This window comes from Stenella coeruleoalba (genome assembly GCF_951394435.1).
Source record: "Stenella coeruleoalba genome assembly, chromosome: 5".
Taxonomy (NCBI): Eukaryota; Metazoa; Chordata; class Mammalia; order Artiodactyla; family Delphinidae; genus Stenella; species Stenella coeruleoalba.
Window position 1 is genome coordinate 130056607 of NC_137150.1, and position 1707 is coordinate 130058313.

The window sequence follows — 1707 nt, forward strand, 5'->3', positions numbered from 1 at the left end:
AAATCAAGTTCATTCATCACTAAGCTGTTTTTAAACAATTAATATTAACCTTCTTCAATCTTATCCCTGGTTCCCCTGAAAAGCAATAGTTGAATTCTATTTATTCAGTGTAATGAATCAGTGTTTCATTTAAAATAGAACGATATAAGCCTGTCTCTATTTATGCGACATAAAAATGTCACTCTCATCTATATGCATAAAGCTATGCCATAAAGAAATCACAGTTGTAAAATAATCGTCTTTAACAATGTCATTTTGAAGTAACTGATAAAAGGAGAAAACAGCATGAACTATTTTAGAAAACAAATGACTGTACTTTCTAGAACAATCAGAGCAATGTATATAATATCTCATTCGGCTGAAATCGCTTATAGAATCATAAAGAGCTGATGCACAGTTCCTGTAATTAATAGCAGGCAGTTAAGAACAGCAAATCAGTGTTTTGGGGGGGTTCCATTTTTAGAAAATAGTGGATATTTTTGTCATCTGCATGGCTTTATAGCTAGTTTAAAAATATACACAACTACACATACTGACTTTTGGAGTACACACTCGGTGACTTCTTTTCCATGTGATAGCTTTTCTGGGTCGTTCGGTGGGAAGGTATGGAATATCTGTAGCTACTGCTTTTCTCATTGCAACAAGAAACACAACAGAACAGTGTCCCTCCAGCGATCAGCACCAGTGCCGTGGTCCAGCCTATGTAGAGGGCTTCTCCCAGCTCACGTTTTTGGGCAATATCCACTATTGGGTTGTAGAAGTCTCTGATGATGGAATTGGCAACCCAGCTCACAGGGATGAGCACCACAAGGCCAGTGACGATGAAGACTACTCCAGCCGTTAGCAGGATGTAACCCTTCACCTTCTCATCATCCCCGGTGCATCTGGTGCACTTCATGCCAAGGACTGCCGTCATGAAAGCCAGGAAGGACAGCACAGAGGCAGCACACATCAGTCCTCTGGATGCCTGTAGGTCCGGAGAGAGAGCCAGCAGGGAATCATAGATTTTGCACTGCATTCTGATATTAGCGTGCCTCATGCAATTCATCCACAGTCCTTCCCAGAGGTTTTCAAAAACCACAATGTTGCTTCCAATGAAGGCAGACACTCTCCACTGAGGCATGATGGTGACAGCCACTGTCCCCACCATTCCAACACCACCAAGCACCAGTCCAGCGATTTGCAGGGCATAGGTAGCCATTCTCCTCCAGGATGGATTTTATCTGACTGGACTCCTGAGCCGGTAGGGCTACTCTGAAGCAAGGTTCTCTGAGTCCCAGGGGAGAAGAGTTTTCCTGTAGTAATGAACTCAGAACTCAGTGTTTTTTCAAATAAGAGCTGCTGTGCTACTTCTAACCAGATTAAATCCAGTGTTGGCTGGCTGAGGTGCCCACTCACCCTCACTTCACTGACTACCGCAGGTAAACTTACAAATCAGGTGGGGCAACTTTCTCAGCCAGTAAGAGGGGGATGGTAACTCAGGTGTGTCTAAGCCCGCAAGAGATACTTTGGAACTGCTAGACCTGCACATAAACATTCTTTGTACTTCTCATTTGTCCAAGAAGACAGCAGTATATTTACCTGGAGGCATAATTAGGAATGCTTGCACGATCATCAAGAAATGCATCAATCCCTTGAGATGTGAAAGTCGCAACTTGTACTGGCAAGGTGGAAACTTTTAGTAAGAGCTGCTGTGACGAAGACACA

General features: G+C 43.2%; 1 protein-coding gene across 1 annotated transcript; it reads right to left on the minus strand.

Moving 5' to 3' along the window:
• Positions 1-523: 523 nt before the first annotated feature.
• On the minus strand, positions 524-1295 carry CLDN8 (claudin 8; the record flags this gene model as incomplete). Its single annotated transcript, XM_079922652.1, has 1 exon — positions 524-1295. The coding sequence occupies exon 1, from the start codon at positions 1199-1201 to the stop codon at positions 524-526; it is 678 nt and encodes a 225-aa protein (XP_079778778.1). The 5' UTR covers positions 1202-1295.
• Between the last annotated feature and the right edge of the window lie 412 nt (positions 1296-1707).